Raw genomic sequence first — 21836 nt, 5'->3', positions numbered from 1 at the left:
TTGATCCAGTCTTTCTTGATAGGTCAGTCCCACCATCCCGGGAATCAGTCTGGTGAATCTTCGCTGCACTCCCTCAATAGCAAGAATGTCCTTCCTCAAGTTAGGAGACCAAAACTGTACACAATACTCCAGGTGTGGCCTCACCAAGGCCCTGTACAACTGTAGCAACACCTCCCTGCCGCTGTACTCAAATCCCCTCGCTATGAAGGCCAACATGCCATTTGCTTTCTTAACCGCCTGCTGTACCTGCATGCCAACCTTCAATGACTGATGTACCATGACACCCAGGTCTCGTTGCACCTTCCCTTTTCCTAATCTGTCACCATTCAGATAATAGTCTGTCTCTCTGTTTTTACCACCAAAGTGGATAACCTCACATTTATCCACATTATACTTCATCTGCCACGCATTTGCCCACTCACCTAACCTATCCAAGTCACTCTGCAGCCTCATAGCATCCTCCTCGCAGCTCACACTGCCACCCAACTTAGTGTCATCCGCAAATTTGGAGATACTACATTTAATCCCCTCGTCTAAATCATTAATGTACAATGTAAACAGCTGGGGCCCCAGCACAGAACCTTGCAGTTCCCCACTAGTCACTGCCTGCCATTCTGAAAAGTCCCCATTTACTCCTACTCTTTGCTTCCTGTCTGACAACCAGTTCTCAATCCACGTCAGCACACTACCCCCAATCCCATGTGCTTTAACTTTGCACATTAATCTCCTGTGTGGGACCTTGTCGAAAGCCTTCTGAAAGTCCAAATATATCACATCAACTGGTTCTCCTTTGTCCACTTTACTGGAAACATCCTCAAAAAATTCCAGAAGATTTGTCAAGCATGATCTCCCTTTCACAAATCCATGCTGACTTGGACCTACCATGTCACCATTTTCCAAATGCGCTGCTATGACCTCCTTAATAATTGATTCCATCATTTTACCCACTACTGAGGTCAGGCTGACCGGTCTATAATTCCCTGCTTTCTCTCTCCCTCCTTTTTTAAAAAGTGGGGTTACATTGGCTACCCTCCACTCGATAGGAACTGATCCAGAGTCAATGGAATGTTGGAAAATGACTGTCAATGCATCTGCTATTTCCAAGGCCACCTCCTTAAGTACTCTGGGATGCAGTCCATCAGGCCCTGGGGATTTATCGGCCTTCAATCACATCAATTTCCCCAACACAATTTCCCGACTAATAAAGATTTCCCTCAGTTCCTCCTCCTTACTAGACCCTCTGACCCCTTTTATATCCGGAAGGTTATTTGTGTCCTCCTTAGTGAATACTGAACCAAAGTACTTGTTCAATTGGTCCGCCATTTCTTTGTTCCCCGTTATGACTTCCCTTGATTCTGACTGCAGGGGACCTACATTTGTCTTTACTAATCTTTTTCTCTTTACATACCTATAGAAACTTTTGCAATCCGCTTTAATGTTCCCTGCAAGCTTCTTCTCGTACTCCATTTTCCCTGCCCTAATCAAACCCTTTGTCCTCCTCTGCTGAGTTCTAAATTTCTCCCAGTCCCCAGGTTCGCTGCTATTTCTGGCCAATTTGTATGCCACTTCCTTGGCTTTAATACTATCCCTGATTTCCCTAGATAGCCACGGTTGAGCCACCTTCCTTTTTTTATTTTTACGCCAGACAGGAATGTACAATTGTTGTAATCCATGCATGCGGTCTCTAAATGTCTGCCATTGCCTATCCACAGTCAACCCCTTAAGTATCATTCGCCAATCTATCTTAGCCAATTCACGCCTCATACCTTCAAAGTTACCCTTCTTTAAGTTCTGGACCATGGTCTCTGAATTAACTGTTTCATTCTCCATCCTAATGCAGAATTCCACCATATTATGGTCACTCTTCCCCAAGGGACCTCGCACAATGAGATTGCTAATTAATCCTCTCTCATTATACAACACCCAGTCTAAGATGGCCTCCCCCCTAGTTGGTTCCTCAACATATTGGTCTAGAAAACCATCCCTTATGCACTCCAGGAAATCCTCCTCCACCGTATTGCTTCCAGTTTGGCTAGCCCAATCTATGTGCATATTAAAGTCACCCATTATAACTGCTGCACCTTTATTGCATGCACTCCTAATTTCCTGTTTGATGCCCTCCCCAACATCACTACTACTGTTTGGAGGTCTGTACACAACTCCCACTAACGTTTTTTGCCCTTTAGTTTTCTGCAGCTCTACCCATATAGATTCCACATCATCCAAGCTAATGTCTTTCCTAACTATTGCATTAATCACCTCTTTAACCAGCAATGCTACCCCACCTCCTTTTCTTTTTATTCTATCCTTCCTGAATGTTGAATACCCCTGGATGTTGAGTTCCCAGCCCTGATCATCTTGGAGCCACGTCTCTGTAATCCCAATCACATCATATTTGTTAACATCTATTTGCACAGTTAATTCATCCACCTTATTGTGGATACTCCTTGCATTAAGACACAAAGCCTTCAGGCTTGCTTTTTTAACACCCTTTGTCCTTTTAGAATTTTGCTGTACAGTGGCCCTTTGTGTTCTTTGCCTTGGGTTTCTCTGCCCTCCACTTTTCCTCATCTCCTTTCTGTCTTTTGCTTTTGCCTCATTTTTGTCTCCCTCTGTCTCCCTGCATAGGTTCCCATCCCCCTGCAATATTAGTTTAACTCCTCCCCAACAGCACTAGCAAACACTCCCCCTCGGACATTGGTTCCGGTCCTGCCCAGGTGCAGACCGTCCGGTTTGTACTGGTCCCACCTCCCCCAGAAGTAGCAAAGCAAAATGATTTTGGAAGGGGGTTTCAGTGGGCAGAAACATAATGGCTGTAAGATCAATCTCTGATGGTGAAGAGGGCAAGAGAGAAAATTCAGGGCTAAAAATTGGATATAGCCAAGAAAGTGGCAGTGTTAAGACTAAATGAGGTTAAGCTGCGTCACCTGAAAATGGTCTAGTTAAGATGCAAAATTCATTCTCACTCTTCATTAACGTGATTCTAGTCATGATTTCAGTGCTAAAACTGCTGCTCATTGGCATAAGCAAGTCATCCTCGATATGAGGGACCGTCTAAGAAGAAGAGACAATGTACAGGTGGACCAATATCTGGGACATTCTAATTCAGTCATGATTGCCACAGGCTTTTTCCACTATTTAAAGGGAAGGTGCATTGATGCTGCAGCTCGAGGTCGTCCTACAAAGCCATCTGCAGTCTCCTCACTGAAAGTCAGCAGCCTTTCATCAGCCATGCTGCAGCCACTGTGGGAGCACTTCATAGGAGCACTAGAATAGGAAAATCCACATGAAAGACGGACACAAAGGGATTGCACTAGCCTGATTAGTTAATAGCGTAATTGTAAATACGTGTCTTATGATTTTGATAAATGTAATAATTGTATTATTTATTCTTTTGTGTCTCATTTCAGCCTTGTGCCCAGGAGTGCGATGTGATATTCCATGACACAGGGGTGGTATGATGGGGATGTGGTGTGCCATGGTGACCTTGACTGCCACTGGGAGAGCTGTGTTCGCCTTACTCTCAGATCTGGTTGCAGGAGGTGTCAGAGTTCTGTGACCATCTCCTTGCTGAGGCGTAGCATCCTTAGACACTACTCCTCACTTAATTGAAGGTAGGAGATGTGCTGTTGGAAGTCCCTAGGTGGATAAGGCCTCCTGTTGAAAGCCCTCATGGCCCTCCTCCTCCTGCATCTGTGCGCAGGTTCTAGTCTTCCCCGCTCCCTCTGCCGTAGATCCTGGAGGGCAAGGTCGACTGCCAATACAGCCTCCATGACTGTGAGCAGTAGCCTTTGAAAAATAAAGAGGGACTTCTACACTTGAAACAACTCTCCATTACCAAAAACCTTGAAATATCTAAAGAAAGCAGTTTCAATTGCAGGAAGTAGCAAACGGCCACGGAAACTGCTGAACCATGCCAGGTGCAATTGATTGACGACAATGCCTTTAAATATTGCTGCTGCAGCCTGCTTCCTGCTGGTAGACAACAGCTCTCCCTGTCGTTGTTCTGTGCTGACAGTAAGTGCAATGGCTAATTGCAATGTTGGAGATCGGTTGTCAAGTGAGTATTATACACTAACCGATGTCATGATCTCTTTCATTTAAATCTCCCTGGCACTTGTGCTTAACAGCAGTGTTAGCGGCAGCTCCAAAATGGCCCGAGTCGATGGATCTGCCTTCAGCTGACGGAAGAGCGATGGCCATCGTCTTTTCGCCATTTCATGGCGGGGCGGCCGGTGCTAAAGCCTCCAATTTCTCCACGCCCCCCACTCCCCCGAGTCAGAGGAATGGAGAATGTGGGCTAGGATATATAGCTGGAGAAGATTTCACAAATAGAGTGGGGTTGGGAGATGGAACGATGTGAAAACAAGGACAAGAATCTTGATTTGATGTTTTTTATAGCTTTCACCATTGGATTTCCACTTTTCCTTACATTTGCATGAGCCTTTTCTTAACTCATTTGTTGATAACAGTTAATAGAAAATGCTGAAAATCTCAGCGGGTCAGGCAGCAGCTGTGGAGAGAAACAGAGTTAACGTTTCGGGTCTGTGACCCTGTAGAGTCTGTTTCTCTCCACAGATTTCCAGCATTTTCTGTTTTTATTTCAGATTCTAGCATCCACAGTATTTTGCTTTTGTGGTTGTGTTGATCATAGTTGCTTAAGTACACAAGTGGAGATTTTGCAATTTAAGGTCATATACTGGTTTTGTATCAAACCAAATACCTTTCTGCATACTTTCCACTGTTTGTCTATAGGTTCACTCATTAGCAGTTCAATTCATTTCATATCACTTTGAATTTTGCCTTACAGTTCGTGGTCAACGAACTGTTATGTATGTAAACCTGTAAATACCATGTCGAATCACCAGAGGGCTTATCCCCTGGAGTCCCAAGGGATCCCATAATCCCTTGGGAGCACCTGTATATAAGGAGGCCTCACAGGCTGGAGAGGCACTCTGAGATCTGTAATAAAGGACTATGGTCACACCTTACTTTGAGCTTGCAGTATCTAGTCTGACTCTTTATTCAAGACAACAACTGGCGATGAGATACAAATGATGAACCTCACCGCAACAATGCAGAGAACCGTGGGCATCCTGGAGAAATTTTCAGAAGGAGATGATTGGGAAACCTTCTTGGAGCGACTCGACCAATACTTCATGGCCAACGAGCTGGAAGGAGAAGCAAACGCTGCCAAACGAAGGGCGATCCTCCTCACCGTTTGTGGGGCACCAACGTATGGCCTCATGAAAAATCTGCTCGCTCCAGCGAAACCCACAGAGAACTTGTACGATGAGTTGTGCACACTGGTCCGAGAGCATCTAAACCCGAAGGAAAGCGTTCTGATGGCGAGGTATAGGTTCTACACGTACAAGAGGTCTGAAGGCCAGGAAGTGGCGAGCAACGTCGCCGAGCTAAGGCACTTGCTGGACATTGCAAATTTGAAGGACACTTGGAGCACATACTCAGGGACTTCTTTGTACATGGCATTGGCCATGAAGTAATACTTCGCAAACCTTTGACTGTAAGACCCCAACCTTGAGTATAGCCATAGCGAAAGCCCAGGCGTTCAATGCCACCAGTGACAATACTAAACAAATTTCTCAGCACGCGAGTGCTGCTGCAAGTACTGTGAACAAAGTAACTTTGTTTTTGAATCGAAATGTACAGGGCAGGCTGCACGTCCGCAGATGACTCAGAGTCCACCATCAAGGGTAGTGAATACAAGGCCATTAACACCTTGATGATGCTGCAGGGGTGATCATAATTTCCATTCATGCTGCTTCAAAGGATACATTTGCAAGGGCTGTGGAACAATGGGACACTGCCAACGTATGTGCAGGCGAGCTGCAAACCCTGCTAATCCTGCAAACCACCATGTTGCAGAGGAGGACAGATCCATGGTGGATCACGACGAACCAGAACCTCAGACCGAGGAGGCAGAGGTATATGAGGTGCACACATTTACCACAAAGTGTCCTCTGATAATGCTGAAGGTTGAATTAAATGGACTCCTGATGTCCATGGAGCTGGACACGGGCGCAAGCCAGTCCATAATGAGCAAAAAGACTTTCAATAAATTGTGGTGCAGCAAGGCCTCAAGGCCAGTCCTGACTCTCATTCGTACTAAACTGAGAACGTACACAAAGGAACTGATTCCAGTAATTGGCATTGCTCCCGTAAAGGTCAACTACGATGGAGCGATGCACGAGTTCTGGGTGCTACCGGGCGATGGCCCCACATTGTTCGGCAGGAGCTGGCTGGGAAAGATACGCTGGAACTGGGATGACGTCCGAGCACTTTCGTCCATCGGCAACACCTCATGTGCCCAGGTCCTAAACAAGTTCCCCTCGCTGTTCGAACCAGGCATCGGGAAGTTCCAAGGAGCAAAAGTGCAGATCCATTTGATTCCGGGGGCATGACCGATCCATCACAAGGCAAGAACGATACCTTACATGATGAGAGAGAGTGTGGAGATCGAACTGGACAGGCTGCGACGAGAGGGCATCATTTCGCCGATCGAATTCAATGAGTGGGCCAGTCTGATTGTTCCAGTCCTCAAGGGAGACGGCACCATCAGAATCTGTGGTGATTACAAAATAACTATCAATCGTTTCTCCCTGCGGGATCAATGCCCACTACCGAAAGCAGACGACCTATTTGCGACACTGGCGGGAGGGAAAACGTTCACGAAGCTGGATTTGACCTCAGCCAACATGACGCAAGAGCTGGAGGAATCATCGAAAGGCCTCACCTGCAACAACATGCAAAAGGTCTTTTCGTTTACAACAGATGCCCGTTTGGGATTTGATTGGCCGCGGCGATATTCCAGAGGAACATGGAAAGCTTGCTGAAGTCGGTCCCGCGCACCGTCGGCTTCCAGAGCGACATCTTGGTTATAGGTCGGGGCACCATCTAGCACCTGCAGAACCTGGAGGAGATTCTTAGTCAGCTTAGTCGTGTGGGGCTCAGCCTAAAATGCTCAAAGTGTGTTTTCCTGATGCCTGAAGTGGAGTTCCTGGGGAGAAGAATCGCGGTGGACCACATCAGGCCCACCGATTCGAAGACGGAGGCAATCAAAAACGCACCAAGACCACAGAACGTGACGGAGCTGCGGTCATTTCTAGGACTCCTGAACTATTTTGGTAACTTCTTACCGTGTCTTAGCACATTGTTAGAACCCCTACACTCCTTACTGAGCAAATGAGTTGAATGGGTATGGGGTAAAAGCCAAGAAAATGCCTTTGAGAAAGCTAGGAAGCTGTTATGTTCAAACAAATTGCTTGTGTTGTACAATCCATGTAAGCGTTTGGTACTAGCATATGATGCTTCGTCGTATGGGTCGGGTGTGTACTGCAACAAGCTAATAAATTTTGGAAATTGCAACCGGTTGCTTATGCATCCAGACGTCTGTCTAAGGCCGAGAGGACCTACAGCATGATTGAAAAAGAAGCGTTAGCGTGTGTTTATGAGGTAAAGAAAATGCATCAATATCTGTTCGGGCTCAAATTTGAATTGGAAACCGACCATAAGCCACTTATATCCCTCTTTTCTGAAAGCAAGGAGATAAATACTGATGCATCGGCCCACATCCAGAGATGGGCGCTCACGTTGTCTGCATACAACTATACCATTCGCCACAGGCCAGGCACAGAAAACTGTGCCGATGCTCTCAGTAGGCTTCCATTGCCCACCACAGGGGTGGAGATGGCACAGCCCGCAGATTTAGACATGGTAATGGAGCATTCGAGGGTGAGCAATCATCTTTTACCGCCCGACAGATTAGAACCTGGACGAGCCAGGACCCCTTACTGCCCTTAGTAAAAAACTGTGTGCTCCACGGGAGTTGGTCTAGTGTCCCGTTAGAGATGAAGGAAGAAATAAAGCGGTACCAGTGGTGCAAAGATAAAATGTCCATACAGGCAGGCTGCCTTCTGTGGGGTAATCGTGTAGTGATGCCAAAAAAGGGCAGGGACACTTTCATCAGTGATCTCCACAGCACCCACCCAGGCATCATAATGATGAAAGCGATAGCCAGATCCCACGTGTGGTGGCCCGGTATCGATGCAGACTTAGAGTCCTGCGTGCACAAATGTAATACATATTCATTCACAGTTAAGCAATGCACCCAGGGAGGCGCCACTAAGCTTATGGTCCTGGCCCTCCAAACTATGGTCCAGGGTCCATGTCGACTATGCAGGCCCATTCTTGGGAAAAATGTTCTTAGTGGTAGTAGATGCATTCTCCAAATGGATTGAATGTGTGATAATGTCGGCAAGCACATCAGCTGCCACCATTGAAAGCCTATGGGCCATGTTTGCCACGCACGGCCTGCTTGATGTCATTGTAAGTGACAATGGGCCTGTTTCACAAGTGCCGAGTTCAAGGAGTTCATGACCCGCAATGGGATCAAACATGTCACATCTGCCCTGTTCAAACCAGTGTCCAACGGTCAGGCAGAATGAACAGTTCAAACAATCAAGCAGAGCTTGAAAAGGCTAATTGAAGGGCTCACTGCAGACTCGCTTATCCCGAGTCCTGCTTAGTTACCGCACAAGACCCCACTCGCTCACTGGGGTCCCTCCCGCTGAACTGCTCATGAAAAGGGCACGTAAGACAAGGCTCTCATTAGTACACCATGAACAGGTAGAGAGCAGGCGGCTTCAACAGAATACATATCATGATCGTGCAAATGTATCACGCGAAATTGAGATAAACGATCCTGTATTTGTGTTGAACTATGGAGAAGGTCCCAAATGGCTTCCTGGCACTGTTTTAGCCATAGAGGGGAGTCGGGTGTTTGTGGTAAAACTCTCAAATGGACTCGCCTGCAGGAAACACTTGGACCAAACAAAACTCAGATTTACAGATTATCCAGAACCACCCACAATTAACTCCATCTTTTTCGAGCCTCCAACACACACACAAGTGGCAACCAACCCAGCGGTTGACCACGAAGCAGAACCCATCACCCACAGTAGCCCAGCAGGAATCACCACCGCCAGCAGCCCAGCAAGGCCAGCTGCGCAGCAGCCCAGCGGGCTCAAAAAATGACTCACCAAAACCAGTATTTGCACTGAGACGATCAACCATGGAAAGGAAGCCCCCAGATCGACTCACATTGTAAATAGTTACACTATTGACTTTGGTGGGGGGGCGGGGGGGGAGTGTTGTTATGTATGTAAACTTGTAAATACATGTCTAACCACCAGAGGGCTTATCCCCTGGTGTCCCAAGGGATCCCACAATCCCTTGGGAGCAACTCTGTTGTGTATCTGTAATGCATGCACTCCCATGTTCCACCACCAGGGAGCTCATCCCCTGAAGTCCCAAGGGATCCCAGCATCCCTTGGGAGCACTGTATATAAGCTGGCCCCGAAGGCATGTTCCTCACTCTGGTGTGTCTTATTAAAGACTGAGGTCACTGTTACTTTAACCTCCCTGTGTGCAGCCTCATTTGTGATAGAAACACAATAACTGGCGATGAGAATACGAATCCAATGCAAAGATGCAGCAAACTGTGGGCATCCTGAAGAAGTTCTCGGAGGGTGAGGACTGGGAAGCCTATGTCGAACGGCTAGACCAGTACTTTGTAGCCATGGAGCTGGACGGAGAAGGAAGTGCTGCAAAAAGGAGAGTGGTCCTCCTCACGGTCTGCGGGGCACCGACCTACAGCCTCATGAAGAATCTTCTGGTTCCGGTGAAACCCACAGATAAGTCATATGAGGAGCTGTGTACACTGGTTCGGGAGCATCTTAACCCGAGGGAGAGTGTGCTGATGGCGAGGTATCGGTTCTACACATGCCAGCGATCTGAAGGTCAGGAAGTGGCGAGCTAAGGCGACTTGCAGGACAATGTGAGTGTGATGGCGACCTGAAGCAAATGCTCAGAGTCTTTTTTGTACTGGGCATTGGCCACAAGACTATCCTACGAAAACGTTTGACTGTAGAGACACCATCCCTCAGTAAGGCCATTGCGATAGCACAGGTGTTTATGTCCACCAGTGATAATACCAAACAAATCTCTCAGCATAGAAGTGCTAGCAATGTTCATAAATTAACTGGAACTGTGTTTGCGAGCAGAAATGTACAGGGCAGAACCCACGAGTCTGCAACTGCCAGCAGGCCTCAGGTGACCCAGATGACTCAGAGTCCCCAACAAATGATGAATGCAAGGCAAGTCACACCTTGTTGGCGTTGTGGAGGCTTCCATTCAGCCTACTCATGCCGCTTCAAAGAGTATGTTTGCAAGAGCTGTAGAACAATGGGGCACCTCCAACAAGCTTGCAAACGAGCTGCAAGCTCTGCAAAACCTGCTAACCACCACGTGGCAGAGGAAGATCGGTCCATGGTGGATCAAAGCAATTTCAAGCCTCAGAGAGAGGAGGCAGATGCTGAAGTACACGGGGTGCAAACATTTTCGACGAAATGTCCACCTATAATGCTAAATGTAAAATTGAAGGCTTACCCGTAGCCATGGAACTGGACACTGGCGCTAGCCAATCCATCATGAGTAAAAAGATGTTTGAGAGACTGTGGTGCAACAAGGCATTCAGACCAGCTCTGAGCCCCATCCATACGAAACTGAGAACGTACACCAAAGATCTTATCACTGTCCTGGGCAGCGCCATGGTCAAGGTCACCTACGAGGGCACAGTGCACGAACTACCATTCTGGATTGTCCCGAGCGATGGCCCCACACTGCTTGGAATGAGCTGACTGGGCAAAATCGGCTGGAACTGGGATGACATCCGAGCGCTATCACATGTCGATGAGGCCTCATGTACCCAGGTTCTTAACACATTTCCTTCCCTCTTTGAGCCAGGCATTAGAAGCTTTTCCGGGGCGAAGGTGCCATTCACCACAAGTCGCGAGCGGTACCTCACATAATAAGGGAGAGAGTGGAAATCGAGCTGGACAGGCTGCAACACGAGGGCATCATCTCCCCAATGGAATTCAACGAGCGGACCAGCCCGATTGTTCCAGTACTCAAAAGTGATAGCATGGTCAGGATTTTCGGCGATTATAAAGTAACTATTAATTGTTTCTCACTACAGAACCAATACCCGCTACCTAAGGCAGACGACCTATTTGTGACGCTGGCAGGAGGCAAGATGTTCACCAAGCTCGACCTGACTTCGACGTATATGACGCAGGAGTTGGAGGACTCTTCGAAGGGCCTCACCTGCATCAACACGCACAAGGGACTGTTCATCTACAACAGATGCCCGTTTGGAATTCGGTCGGTTGCAGCGATCTTCCAGGGAAACATGGAGAGCCGACTCAAGTCGGTACCACACACGGTGGTCTTTCAGGACGACATATTGGTCACGGATTGGGACACCGCCGAGCACCTGCAAAGCCTGGAGGAGGTCCTCCAGCGACTGGATCGTATAGGGCTGCGGCTGAAGAGGTCAAAATGCATCTTCATGGCAACAGAAGTGGAGTTATTGGGGAGAAAGATCGTGGCGGACGGCATTCGGCCCACAGATGCCAAGACAGAGGCTATCAGGAATGCGCCCAGGCCACAGAACGTCACGGAGCTGCGGTCATTCCTGGGACTTCTCAACTATTTTGGTAACTTCCTACCTGGGTTAAGCACCCTTTTAGAGCCCCTACATGTGTTATTGCGCAAAGGTGAGAACTGGGTATGGGGAAAAAACCAAGTAATTGCTTTTGAGAAAGCCCAGAAACATTTTATGCTCCAACAAGCTGCTTGTATTGTATAACCCGTGTAAAAGACTTGTGCTAGCATGTGACGCATCGTCGTACGGAGTCGGGTGTGTATTACAACAAGCTAACGTTGCGGGGAAGTTGCAACCTGTTGCCTCTGCTTCCAGGAGCTTGTCGAAGGCTGGGAGGGCCTACAGCATGATTGAGAAAGAGGCATTAGCGTGTGTGTTCGGGGTAAAGAAAATGCACCAGTAACTGTTTGACCTCAAAATTGAGCTGGAAACCGATCACAAGCCCCTCACATCCCTGTTGGCTGAAAACAAGGGGATAAATACTCATGCCTCAGCCCGCATACAAAGGTGGGCACTTACGCTATCAGCGTATAACTATACCATCCGCTCTACAGGCCAGACACCGTGAACTGTGCGGATGCTCTCAGTCGGCTACCACTGGGGTGAAAATGGCGCAGCCTGCAAACTTGTTGATGTTGGCGCAGCCCGCAGACTTGTTGATGGTCATAGAAGCGTTTGAAAATGATAAATCACCTGTCACGGCCCGCCAGATTAGGATTTGGACCAGCCAAGATCCTCTGCTGTCCCTAGTAAAAAACTGTGTACCGCATGGGAGCTGGGCCAGCATCCCCGTTGAAATGCAAGAGCCAATCAAGCCGTTCCAGTGGCAAAAGGATGAGCTGTCCATTCAGGCAGACTGCCTGTTGTGGGGTAACCGTGTAGTGCTACCAAAAAGGGGCAGGGAGACGTTCATCTCGGATCGCCACAGCACACACCCGGGTATAGTAATGATGAAAGCGATAGCCAGATCCCACGTGTGGTGGCCCGGTATCGATTCTGACTTCGAGTCCTGTGTACGGCAATGCAGTGTATGTGCTCAGTTGAGCAAGGTGCCCAGAGAGGCACCACTAAGTTTGTGGTTCTGGCCCTCCAGACCATGGTCGAGGATCCATGTCGACTATGCGGGCCCGTTTCTCGGTAAAATGTTCCTGGTGGTGGTGGATGCTTTTTCAAAATGGATTGAATGTGAAATAATGTCGGGAAGCACCGCCACCATTGAAAACCTGAGGGCCATGTTTGCCACTCACAGTCTGCCTGACATACTGGTCAGTGACAAAGGGCCATGTTTCACCAATGCTGAATTTAAAGAATTCATGACCTGCAATGGGATCAAACATGTCACCTCGGCCTCATTTAAACCAGCCTCCAATGGGCAGGCAGAGCGGGCAGTAAAAACCATCAAACAGAGCCTTAAACGAGTCACTGAAGGCTCATTCCAAACCCGCCCGTCCCGAATACTGTTCAGCTACCACACGAGACCCCACTCGCTCACAGGGGTGCCCCCGGCTGAGCTACTCATGAAAAGGACACTTAAAACCAGACTCTCGCTGCTTCAACCCAACCTGCATGATCAGATAGAGAGCAGGCGGCAGCAACAAAATGTAAATGATGGTCGCGCCACTGTGTCACGGGAAATTGATCTGAATGACCCTGTGTATGTGCTAAACTATGGACATGGTCCCAAGTGGATCACGGGCACGGTGATAGCTAAAGAAGGGAATAGGGTGTTTATAGTCAAACGAGACAATGGACAAATTTGCAGAAAGCACCTGGACCAAATGAGGCTGCAGTTCACAGACTACCCTGAACAACCCACAGCAGACACCACTTTTTTCGAGCCCACAAGGATCAACAACACCACGCCGGACCAGGAAATTGAACCCACCACGCCCAACAGCCCAGCAAGGCCAGGCTCACCTAGCAGCCCTGCAGGGCCAACAACACGCCAGCCCAGCGAGGGCACAGCCAACACACCAGAACAGACATTTGTACCGAGGCGGTCCACCAGGAAAGAAAGGCTCCCGACCGCCTCACCTTGTAAATAGTTTTCACTTTGTCTTTGGCGGGGGAGTGATGTTGTGTATCTGTAAAGAATGCACTCCCATGTTCCGCCACCAGGGAGCTCATCCCCTGAAGTCCCAAGGGATCCCAGCATCCCTTGGGCGCACTGTATATAAGCCGGCCTCTAAGGCCTGTTCCTCACTCTGGCGTGTCTTATTAAAGACTGAGGTCACTGTTACTTTAACCTCCCTATGTGCAGCCTCATCAATAACCTGTATGTAAGGAGGCCTCACAGGTTGGAGAGGCACTCTGAGATCTGTAATAAAGGACTATGGTCACACCTTACTTTGAGCTTGCAGTATCTAGTCTGAATCTTTATTCAAGACATAACATAAACCCTACAGTTACAAAGACCCAAATTGTATAAAAACAGAGTATTACCCCATGAACTTCATATGCATAAATATAGTATAAAGAATAATCCAACTTGGAACATGTTTCAAAGATGTAATACATTTTGCGGTTCAGATGAAACAGAGATATAGTTAGAACTGCCCTGCTTTAAAGTGTCAATGTAATCTCTCAATACATTATAGCTTCATAACACATTCCAACCCATGCTATCTTACGTGTAGTAATCACGTACAATGGAGCTTAAAACTCACTTGTTATATGAAAATGCCAATATACTTTCAAGTAATTTATCCTCTATAACACATATTTAACCTTTTTAGCCAGATGATTTCTGATGCATTTTCATGGCTAAGAAAATTTATACAAATGAAACAACAAAACTCTCTTTATTAAAATTTGTGTTAGCAAATTAACAATTCCGAGTTCTATAGTCAGTCTCATTTTTCAACCTACTATTTCACAGCTGGCTGTGACATATCCTTTCTTTTTAATATTTGATTGTCTTATTAAGCCTCAAGGCTCAATTATCATAAGTTCCTATCCCAAGGAAGTTGAACAAAAATGCCACGTATATACAATGTTTGCAATTACACTAATCATTGTGCTTAATCAAAAATGTTGCATTTCAGAGTCCAACACAACTGAAATCTTTGTTTATATGACTGAGTAAATGGTGTCAGGCGCTGCTCAGACTGTAGATGTGTGTATGACTGCATCATAGAAATATAGAAACATAGAAAATAGGTGCAGGAGTAGGCCATTCGGCCCTTCTAGCCTGCACCGCCATTCAATGAGTTCATGGCTGAACATTCAACTTCAGTATCGCATTCCTGCTTTCTCGCCATACCCCTTGATCCCCCTAGTAGTAAGGACCTCATCTAACTCCTTTTTGAATATATTTAGTGAATTGGCCTCAACTACTTTCTGTGGTAGAGAATTCCACAGGTTCACCACTCTCTGGGTGAAGAAGTTCCTCCGCATCTCGGTCCTAAATGGCTTACCCCTTATCCTTAGACTGTGACCTCTGGTTCTGGACTTCCCCAACATTGGGAACATTCTTCCTGCATCTAACCTGTCTAACCCCGTCAGAATTTTAAATGTTTCTATGAGGTCCCCTCTCATTCTTCTGAACTCCAGTGAATACAAGCCCAGTTGATCCAGTCTTTCTTGATAGGTCAGTCCCGCCATCCCGGGAATCAGTCTGGTGAACCTTCGCTGCACTCCCTCAATAGCAAGAATGTCCTTCCTCAGGTTAGGAGACCAAAACTGTACACAATACTCCAGGTGTGGCCTCACCAATGCCCTGTACAACTGTAGCAACACCTCCCTGCCCCTGTACTCAAATCCCCTTGCTATGAAGGCCAACATGCCATTTGCTTTCTTAACCGCCTGCTGCACCTGCATGCCAACCTTCAATGACTGATGTACCATGACACCCAGGTCTCTTTGCACCTCCCCTTTTCCTAATCTGTCACCATTCAGATAATAGTCTGTCTCTCTGTTTTTACCACCAAAGTGGATAACCTCACATTTATCCACATTATACTTCATCTGCCATGCATTTGCCCACTCACCTAACCTATCCAAGTCGCTCTGCAGCCTCACAGCATCCTCCTCGCAGCTCACACTGCCACCCAACTTAGTGTCATCCGCAAATTTGGAGATACTACATTTAATCCCCTCATCTAAATCATTAATGTACAGTGTAAACAGCTGGGGCCCCAGCACAGAACCTTGAGGTACCCCACTAGTCACTGCCTGCCATTCTGAAAAGTACCCATTTACTCCTACTCTTTGCTTCCTGTCTGACAACCAGTTCTCAATCCATGTCAGTACACTACCCCCAATCCCATGTGCTCTAACTTTGCACATCAATCTCTTGTGTGGGACCTTGTCGAACGCCTTCTGAAAGTCCAAATATACCACATCAACTGGTTCTCCCTTATCCACTCTACTGGAAACATCCTCAAAAAATTCCAGAAGATTTGTCAAGCATGATTTCCCTTTCACAAATCCATGCTGACTTGGACCTATCATGTCACCTCTTTCCAAATGCACTGCTATGACATCCTTAATAATTGATTCCATCATTTTACCCACTACCGATGTCAGGCTGACCGGTCTATAATTCCCTGTTTTCTCTCTCCCTCCTTTTTTAAAAAGTGGGGTTACATTGGCTACCCTCCACTCCATAGGAACTGATCCAGAGTCAATGGAATGTTGGAAAATGACTGTCAACGCATCCACTATTTCCAAGGCCACCTCCTTAAGTACTCTGGGGTGCAGTCCATCAGGCCCTGGGGATTTATCGGCCTTCAATCCCATCAATTTCCCCAACACAATTTCCCGGCTAATAAGGATTTCCCTCAGTTCCTCCTCCTTACTAGACCCCCCGACCCCTTTTATAACCGGAAGGTTGTTCGTGTCCTCCTTCGTGAATACCGAACCAAAGTTCTTGTTCAATTGGTCCGCCATTTCTTTGTTCCCCGTTATGATTTCCCCTGATTCTGACTGCAGCAGACCTATGTTACACACAAATGAGAATTTACCACTGGCACAGTGGTTCATAGAAGCAAAGAAAAATGTCTAAATTATTTGCAATACTACTAGTGACATAGCAACATTAAGTTGCATTTAGATGCTGCCTGATTATACTGAAGGTCTCCTTCTTCCTCCTTTCCTATTTGCAAGGCAGCTAGAATAGAGTTTCTCAGGTGTCAGATACTTTGTTACCTCACCTCCTGATACTGTTCATGTGAGTGAGTGTCGCATTTTGCCAACAAGTATTGGCAAGCTAGTCAAGCAAGCTAACAAATGTGATAAAAAATGAAGAGAGAAAAATACCTGGACAAAATATGTTCTTTAAGTTAAACTGCGGTAATAAGGATTATGTTTTGGAAATGATGAAAAAAACATTGCAGTCGTTCTAAAAATATAATTCAATTTTGAATAGTCTGAAATAATTGTTTTAATTTCAAGGCTCTTTTTTATTTGAGCAACCTTAACACTCTCCTTCATTCCAGATGTTCTCTTTTTTGAAGTTGCAACCAGAACTGTTTTAGATATGATATGAAAGTACTTGTAAAGCCCTTGGTGCTATTATGCTTTTGATTAAATGAATGGGGTCAGAGACAAAGTTAGACTACTTGAATGGATTTATACTTTAACATGACTCTTACTTTTCTGACATCTTTTTCCCGTGTAGCCATCTGGACAAGAACAGACATTATTTCTCATACAGTGACCGCCATTCTTGCAAGGAGGACTGCAAATTGCTAAAGAAAACAAAATAGTTTAAACAATTTGTATTGAAATACAAGCGAAACATGCAATCAATCATCTGTTGTATCTACAGTGTCCCCTTAATAAATGTACAACATTTATAAAGAATGGTGCCAGCAGATTTCTGCCTATCCTCTGCTGCAGACTTAACCAATGACTCTGAGTGTCTTCATTATTTCAGAGTAACTGTATAAATTGTTGAAAATACTACAGAAGAAGGTTGTTTGTATATCATTTATGAATTTATCCCATCTGTGTTTCAAACGAATGAAAGTGTATTATTTACAGAAACTCACTGGTTTTCGATCTTACTGATACATATCCTTTAGTTCTGTAAACTATGACTACTTAGTCCAACATAAATTCATATTATTATGGGCTAGAAATTCGTCAACTTTGCGACTGGTTTTTGGATGATATTTCACGTTATTTAATGAAAAACCGGTCGGCAGGAATTTCGGTGACATTTTGCGGTTGCAGTTTTCAAATATCGTTGGGGAGAGGAGCACCGCCAAGCAAGATCCAAAATATCATTGTCACCAAAAATTTGGCTCTCTGCGCACCTGTATTTAGCGCGAAAAATACCCTTGGAGTTGCAGCCCTTGGAGCAGCGGTAAATATGAAGACCTGCAAAAAGGTAAGTTAAAGTTTTTATTTTTGAATTCTTTATCAGCGATTCATTAGATAAGTGTCTTGTAAATGTTTTGTGAATTTTTTTTTTCAATTTATTTTTAGGTGTCTTTCCTCCCTCCCAAGGCCCAACTCGCAGCGGTATCGGCCTCAGACTAAAGTTGGCGAAGATTGCGGTTTGCGCCGCGACTCCTCGTGCAACACCGATTTTTATCGCTGCGCAAATTAAAGCTTGAATTTCTGGCCTGATAATGATAGCGAAGCAATAACGGTAATTTTGGCAAAAAAATACCGTTTTCGCTGAGAACCGAATTTCTAGCCCATAAAATTTTTGAACTATTAATACAGAAGGATGAAATTTAGTCCAATGTTCTTGGGATGGCACGAGCTCTCTCACCATAACTATTACCTCTAACCCCATATAGAAATTACAGCACAGGAGATAATTCCATCCATGTTATGTACTAGTTCTAGTCCTTTATCTGGAACTATCAACTCTTAATTTCAATTTTGACAGTTGGCAAGGCTCCTCACTGGCAACACAGACCCGTAAAACTAGCCCTAGAAGTTTAATCACAATGAAGACAAGGCTAACTGGTCTATAATTTCCTGGTTTAATTATTTCCTTTTTTTGAGCAGGTGTGTAACATTTACCAATTTCCAATCCTTTAGCACAATTCCTTATTTACAAAGATTTATGGAAAATGATGGCTAGCACCTTAGTGAGCTCCTCTCTTACCTCATTTACTATTCTTGGATGGATACCATAAGGCCTGGTGACTTTGAATTTTTGTTTTATTAACTTTTTTTGGTACAGTTTCTTTTTGATTTTAAATCTCCAGTAGTGGCTCTTCCATTTCCTCCTCGGATACTCCTACAGTCTTACAGCCCTTCTTCACCTTCTTCTGTAAAAATTGGGCCAAAGCACTTATTGAGCCCTCACTTTCAAGCACAAGATAACCCCTTTCATCGCTAAGTGGTCCTAACCATTTTTTGGGGCTGAAATTGATGAAGGCCCCTGCCCGTCCAAGTGCCGCCCAGATGATCACCGATAGCCACCGAGGTACCTGATGGTACTTTGGGTGGGGTTTTCATCAAAAAGATCCTTCAAAGGGCAGCGGACGGCAAATGAGGGACTATACGCTGCCAATCTGGGTGTTAGCCGGAGGGAGCTCTCATTCTTAGTGGCAAAGGTGCTTGCCGCCTAAGTGCCGCCAAGGATGGATTTGGGCCCAGAGAGGGTCGAAGACCTCAAAAGAAAAATCATCGGAGAACACCTTCAGGGGACCCCAATCAGGTAATGCGCTATGAAAAAAATATTTTAAAATGTTTACCAACCTTTTTTTTAAGATCTTCAAACTCACCGTCGGGGACAGACCAGCCTCCAGCCAGCGGCCCACCCCCATTCTGGTGCCGACTCCCGCCAACCCCTGCCACATGAGTATGGCATCTCGGTGGGTGGGAGTCCACTTATGCCAGTCAGCCGTCCACTGATGTCAGCGGGCAGTTCATGGCGGTTTCCCCTCCCGTGCAAATAGAAAGTGGCACTGGACGGAACCCAAAGAGGAATGTCGGCGGCAGTGGGCGGTGAGTTCATCAATTTCGGGCCTTTAATCTTAATTATCTTTTCGCTTCTTATGTGCTTGTATTAGCTCTTGCTAATTCACATGATGTTGATTATAAATCTTCTTTCATAGTTCCTCTTAGCCTTCCTAATTTTCTCTTTTTTATTTCTCTCTCATCCTTGTTATATTTCCCATTGTTTCTTTTGTATTGTCCCCTTATATTTATCAGATATCTCTTTTTTAAACATCATTTTCACTCTAAATTCTCCATTTGTATGTGGAATTCCCACTTTTGACATCACTACTTTATTCTTAGTCTGAATTTATTTGAACTGTACCTACCCATCTTTTTAAAACTTTCTACTACTGCTCATCTGTGGGTTGACCTGCCATTTTTTCAACAAATTAATCTGGGTTAGGTCTTTTTTCTTCCCACTGAAAATTAGCTAATCTTTTATTACTCTTTTATTTTCAAAGTGAACCTAATTAATTAATTAGTTGTTCACCAGAAACAGATTTAACACTGCACCCTTCCTTGTGCGACATGTAAATTAAACCAACAGTCCTGAATGCATTCTAATAACATTTCCCCCTTTTGACCACAACCTTTTGTTTTTCCAAGTATACTTCAGGATAGTTGAAGTCCCCCTTATTACAAATGCTACAAACTTTTCTAAATTGCCTACCACTCTCATCCTTGGTTTATTTCCCACTATCCAGTAGTTTATAATGTACGCCCAAAATGGTAACAGACTCCTTATCATTTCATAACTCTACCCAGAGAGACTATGGCTGACCACAAACATCAATACAGATGTTCCTTTATACTTATGGTATAAATCATGCCCTTTATTAGGAAAGCCAACTCTTTAAAAATGTTGTGTCTGGAAATAGTTAGTTCCCATACTTGTCCAGTTGAGGACAAGTTTCCGTCAAGGCTGCAAGTTCTTCCATTCTAAATTAGTGCTTCTAGTTCTCCAAATATATTTATAATGCTTGGCACAATTGTGTATAAACATGGCAATCCTGACAATCATATTTAGAATTACGAAAAGGTTTGAAAGTGTGAATAGTGAAAGTTACTGGCTTATCCCTTTCCTCATTTTTGAAGTATAACTTTCACCTCCTTCCAATCCTTTTGTACAGTTCCTATTTCTTCTTACAAGACTACCTTAGTATTCTTTAAATTCATTTTAATACCATTTCATTTTAGATACTTATATATCTATAAGTTTATCTTCTACATGCTCCTTCTTTCAGCTTCCTCTATAAATACAGAGGATTGTCACCTTCTTCTCTTTGAGTCCCACTATTTCCTTTACTATCCCCTTGCTTTTTAAGCGTTTCTTTCTTATGCTTTGGAATATATATTACTTCCATCACTGTTCCCATGCACAGACACTTTTTTTTTATTCGTTCATGGGATGTGGGTGTCACTGGCAAGGCCAGCATTTATTCCCATCCATAATTGCCCTTGAGAAGGTGGTGGTGAGTCAACTTCTTGAACTGCTGCAGTCCGTGTGGTGAAGGTACTCACTCAGTGCTATTATGGAGGGAGTTCCAGGATTTTGACCAGCGACAATGAAGTCAGGATGGTGTGTAACTTGGAGGGGAACTTGCATTTGATGGTGTTCCCACGGCTGTCTTTGTCCTTCTAGGCGGTAGCCAGCCTTTGACCTGCTCTTGTAGGATTTATGTGGCTAGTCCAGTTAAGTGTCAGGTCAATGGTGACCCCCAGGATATTGATGGTGAGGGATTCGGCGATGGTAATGCCATTGAATGTCAAGTGGTGATGGTTAGACTCTCGCTTGTTGGAGATAGTCATTTCTTGGCACTTGTGTGACACGAATGTTAATTGCCACTTATCAGCCCAAACCTGAATGTCATCAAGGTCTTTATGCATGCGGGCATGGACTGCTTCATTATCTGAGGAGTTGCGAATGGCACTGAACAGTATGCAGTCTTCAGCGAACATCCCCACGTCTGATCTTATGATGAAGGGAAGGTCATTGATGATGCATCTGAAGATGGTTGGGCTAAGGACACGGTTTGAGGAACACCTTCAGTGATGGCATGGGGCTGAAATGATTGACCTCCTACAACCACAACCATCTTCCTTTGTGCTAGGTATGACTCGAGCCAATGGAGAGATTCCCCCTGATTTCCATTGACTTCAGTTTTACTAGGGTTGCTTGATGCCACACTTGGTCAAATGTTGCCTTGATGTCGAGGGCAGTCACTCTCACCTCACTTCTGGAATTCAGCTCTTTTGTCCATGTTTGGACCAAGGCTGTAATGAGGCCTGGAGCCAAGTAGTCCTGGTGGAACACAAACTGAACAGCGGTGAGCAAGTTATTGATGAGTAAGTGCCGCTTATTAGCATTGTTGACAACACTTTCCATAACTTTGCTGATAATTGA

The 21836-nt window shown here is 45.4% G+C and overlaps 1 protein-coding gene across 1 annotated transcript in view; it reads right to left on the bottom strand.

Annotated features, from left to right (window-relative positions):
• vwde (von Willebrand factor D and EGF domains) overlaps positions 1-21836 on the bottom strand; it is a 341224-nt gene that overhangs the window by 9831 nt on the left and 309557 nt on the right. The window contains exon 28 of the mRNA XM_070880205.1: positions 17119-17214. Coding sequence (XP_070736306.1) covers positions 17119-17214 — 96 coding nt within the window. The remainder of the gene's footprint in view (positions 1-17118; positions 17215-21836) is intronic.

Source organism: Pristiophorus japonicus, chromosome 5 (assembly GCF_044704955.1).
Source record: "Pristiophorus japonicus isolate sPriJap1 chromosome 5, sPriJap1.hap1, whole genome shotgun sequence".
Taxonomy (NCBI): Eukaryota; Metazoa; Chordata; class Chondrichthyes; family Pristiophoridae; genus Pristiophorus; species Pristiophorus japonicus.
This window is presented reverse-complemented; position numbering and strand designations above follow the sequence as displayed.